This window comes from Juglans microcarpa x Juglans regia, chromosome 3D (genome assembly GCF_004785595.1).
Source record: "Juglans microcarpa x Juglans regia isolate MS1-56 chromosome 3D, Jm3101_v1.0, whole genome shotgun sequence".
Lineage (NCBI taxonomy): Eukaryota > Viridiplantae > Streptophyta > Magnoliopsida > Fagales > Juglandaceae > Juglans > Juglans microcarpa x Juglans regia.
The window spans coordinates 34,883,142-34,887,250 of NC_054598.1; the positions used below are offsets into that span (position 1 = coordinate 34,883,142).

At 31.2% G+C, this 4,109-nt stretch overlaps 1 protein-coding gene across 2 annotated transcripts; it reads left to right on the plus strand.

The window, feature by feature from the left end:
* The first annotated feature begins 762 nt into the window (after positions 1-762).
* Positions 763-3,462, plus strand: LOC121256669. Of its 2 annotated transcripts, none has more exons than XM_041157522.1 (2): positions 763-1,756; positions 3,134-3,462. In XM_041157522.1, exon 1 carries the CDS (start codon positions 1,072-1,074, stop codon positions 1,735-1,737), a length of 666 nt encoding a protein of 221 aa, XP_041013456.1. In that variant the 5' UTR covers positions 763-1,071; the 3' UTR covers positions 1,738-1,756; positions 3,134-3,462. The 2 variants fall into 2 exon arrangements, with proteins under 2 accessions (XP_041013456.1, XP_041013455.1); XM_041157521.1 differs by having other exon boundaries at positions 766-1,756; positions 3,131-3,462.
* The last annotated feature ends 647 nt before the right edge of the window (positions 3,463-4,109 follow it).

Consider the following 4,109-nt stretch of genomic DNA (forward strand, 5'->3'; position numbering starts at 1 on the left):
TACTACCCAGCAATTTTTTTTTCCTTTTTCTATTTGAATTTGGATTAAAAATTTCAGAATATGACCTTCTAGCACAATTTAGAAGAAAATAAATTTAATCAACCAACGTAATTATGTAAATTAATTCAAAATAAATTTAATTTTATAAAAATTGTCTCAAAGAGCAAAATGTCAAGTTTTATAAAATTAAATTTATTTTGAATTAAATTACATGATTACATTAGTTGATTGAATTTATTTTCGTCTAGATTATGCAAGAAAGTCATGTTCTAAGATTTTTAATCGAGATTCAAATAGTAAAAGAAAAAAAACAGTTGGGTATTAAAACAGTAGTGAAGGAGGAGTAATGATATCATTATCCTTATCAAAAAGTTGTATTGATATTTTCAATCATTGACAGTTTTTTTAAATTGAAATCACGTTCTGCATCATCTAGCAAAGCACATTTAAGAAAAAATATCTAAATGATATTTGTCTTGAAACGTATATTTTAACTTATTTAAATTAAAAGGCGTAATATTCAAACAACTTAATTTTTTTATTAAAAAACTTTTGATTCTATTTAAATACTTTTTAAGACTCATAAGGTAACCTCAAATAGACCCTTAGAATATGATGCAGCTGATAGAGCCAAGCACTCGGCCGTCATAGCTGCAATGTCGTCTAGGGATTATACAGGGGCAGATACGCCGCATATGGGTGGAAAAAATCCAAACAAACTCCTCGTGTGAAGGCTGAAGCAGAAGGTCGAGCAGCAGTCCTAGCTTGTAACGACTGGGCAGATCGAGGACATCAAGGGACATTAGCCTGATACTCTACCCAAGTCTTCTTAACTTCTTTCTTTCACTTCCTTCTAAATTCTCCCTCCAACTGTCTCAAACTGAAACTGCAACTAACTACCGATATTTGCGTTGCTAGGAGAATCCTAGTTGGCACACCCTATCCACGCGCTTAGAATAACCTCTCTCTCTCTCTCTCTCTCTAGCGCCTTGCCAATATCTCACTGTAATAAGTGCGTAAACTGTACGCTCTCTCTCTCTCTCTCTCTAAAACCTATTTTCTCTCTCTATAATGTCTTCAAGCCTCGGAAAACTTCCTGGCCTTTTGGCGAAAGAAGAGCCAGATGAATCTTTGCCCCCGGAGCCGGCGCCGGAGCCCGTGAGTGGTGGTACCCTCACCATCGAAGATCTTACCAATACACAATTAGCTTCGCCTGAAAGTTCGAATACCGCGTCGAAGAAATTGAAGTTGGATTCCCCCGCGCCAAAAAACGAAGAATCGAAACAAGAGTCCCCGGCTGGAACTGATCACGAGCTCTTGGACGTAGAAGCTCAGCTTGCGGAGTTTCTTCTCACTATTCGATGGAATACCGGTTCAATCCTTGAGGCTCTGTTGCTGTCAGAAACTGCCCTTGCTAGAAAGGAACCAGCACCGTCTGAGAAGGGCTCCTATTCGGAGAAAGAAAACCCAAGTCCGGCTATTTCAATGCTGGAAAATGAGAATGTGCTCGTTTACGAGCATGCGGCCGACATTTTGTGGGCAGTCCGGGAACCGAACGGTGCTGGGGATATTATGATGGAAGAGGCCGTTGGGGACGCTGACGACTACGGATCCAATGAGAAAACACGTGATTCTAAGGAGGAAGAAGACGCTCCAGATCACAACGGGGCCAACGAGAAAAAATTCGATCGATTCTTCGGTAAATGGAGATCAAGCTTCAGACTACGGATCCAATGAGGGTTTGAACAGTAATCAGGTACAAATAATAACCACCTTTCTTGGATTTTCACGAGTTCCAGAGTATGTGCTTTTCTATATACACAATACATTCCACCATATATTGTAGAATAATATTATAAAATAATAGTATTTTTATAAAATTATATTATTTTTATAAGATATTTTATAAAAATATCCTTTATTTAAAATATAATTATGTAAAATATTGTAAAAAATATTATATATAAATCATCATCCTAACAAAAAATTTCTTCAAGAACTGTTTTTTTTAAAGGTCGAGAATTGTTCTAATTACTGAGGTCGGTTTGGATTGAGAAGTCAACTTATCTAATCTCATTCAATTTCATCTCATCATTATATATTTTAAGTTATGATTTGGATAATGAGATAAGAATAGATAATTTTCGATAAAAGTTAAAAAACAAATAAAATATCATTATAATCTTATTTTTTAATATATTATTATTTTAAGATTTGAAAAAACTGAATTATTTATTATATTTTATATAAGAATTTTAAAAAATTAAAAAGATGAGATGAGATGAGATGAAACACTAACTATTCAAAAGGGCCTAAGTGATTTATAAATTTATTTTTGTATAATTTTTTATAGTTAAACTATTATCTATCGTATAACATTAAAATACGAGAGTTTGTGAATTTATTTTTATATAATATTTCTTTTGAAGGAACGATTGTCTCTCTTGAAATAACGATTTTGTCTTGCGCTTACACTGAATACTCTTTTGCTTTATTATCTTCTTCTACTTTATTATCTTTTGAATTAACGATTTTGTCTCTCTTGAAATAACGATTTTGTCTTGCGCTTACACTGCATACTCTTTTGCTTTATTATCTTCTTCTACTTTATTATCTTTTGAATTAACGATTTTGTCTCTCTTGAAATAACGATTTTGTCTCTCTTGAAATAACGATTTTGTCTTGCGCTTACACTGAATTCTCTTTTACTTGGTGATCTTGTCATGTTGTTATTCTCCCAAACTGTTTTTGTTTTTGTTTTCTTTTTTTTACAATTTTTTTAAGGTATTTTCAAACTGTTCAGATCGGTCGAAATTATAATAAATTGGAAAATTCTATACATCATTCCCACACACTACACGTTATATATAATTTTTTTTTATTTTTTTCTCTTATCAAATATGTAGTGTATGGATGATGAGTAAATAATTCAATTAGTTTAGGAAGAATAAAACTAAAAAATTCAATTTTTTTAAATAAAAATAAATAATAATAAGTGTGGACGTGTGTGGAGATGATAAGTAGCAAATCTCTTTATTTTCTCTTCATAGTTGTAGAAGCTGTTATGGTTTTTGCTTTCTTGAATAAAAATTGCAATATTCCTTAACCCTGTGCCCTGTGGGTGATGCAGCAGCCTAAAACTTCTTAACTCTGTTGTAGAGGATGGAGGAAGATCCACGAGTATTCTGATAGCTAGACACTCACTTTCTTTCAAAGTAAATAAAAATGCTGTAAGTTGAAGTTTAGTACGTACTCATGTGAATTGTTTGTTCTGGTTTTGGGAACTTGACTTCTTTGTGCATTTTATGGAAATAAGAATTCTCAAAATACCATGCTCTCTCTTAGATCTTTTAAGTGAAAATTATCGAAAAATCTGGCTTACATCCGATTATATATATATTTTTTTACGAGACTTGAATGAGATTTCCTCTTTTATTTATGAAAAATAATACGCATACAATACTTTTTACAATGGATATTTTTATAAAATAATTTATTAAAATAACATGATTTTATAAAAATACCTTCAATTTAAAATATAATTGTATAAAAATTATAAAACTGGTTATATAATTACTCTTTATTTATGTCAAACAAGCTCGCTAATTTTATATAATTATGCTTTTACATGGTTACAATATCACGTGCATGGTGTGTAATGTAAAAACGCTATTCAAATAGTACTATTGGCTAGATATTCAAACTTGTTATCAAATTTTTACATGATATATAATTTCAATTTTTAAATGGGTTTTGTTAGTCATTATCCTTACATGCCACACTTATTTCATTTTTTTAATTTTATTTTGTTTAATTCTTCCTAAACTAATTGAATTCTTCTATTTATCATCCATGCACCACACATGTGGTGTGCGGGGATGATAAGTATAACTTTTCTTTTTCAAATGTGTCCTACTTAGACCAAGAATAAAATAAAATTAAGTTGCTGAATAAATAATAAATGACAAATAGTTTTTCAATAGTCTATTGCCACATTCGAGGATGATGATAAAAAGATGATGTACAACACTTCTCAAAAAGTATTTTTCCTTAAAATTTAAACCCAAAAGTATCTAAATATTTATAATGGAAAGTAGTAAAGACACTAC

Coding starts and splice junctions, on each gene's coding strand:
- LOC121256669 (XM_041157522.1), top strand. CDS start 1,072: ATGTCTTCAAGCCTCGGAAAACTTCCTGGCCTTTTGGCGAAAGAAGAG.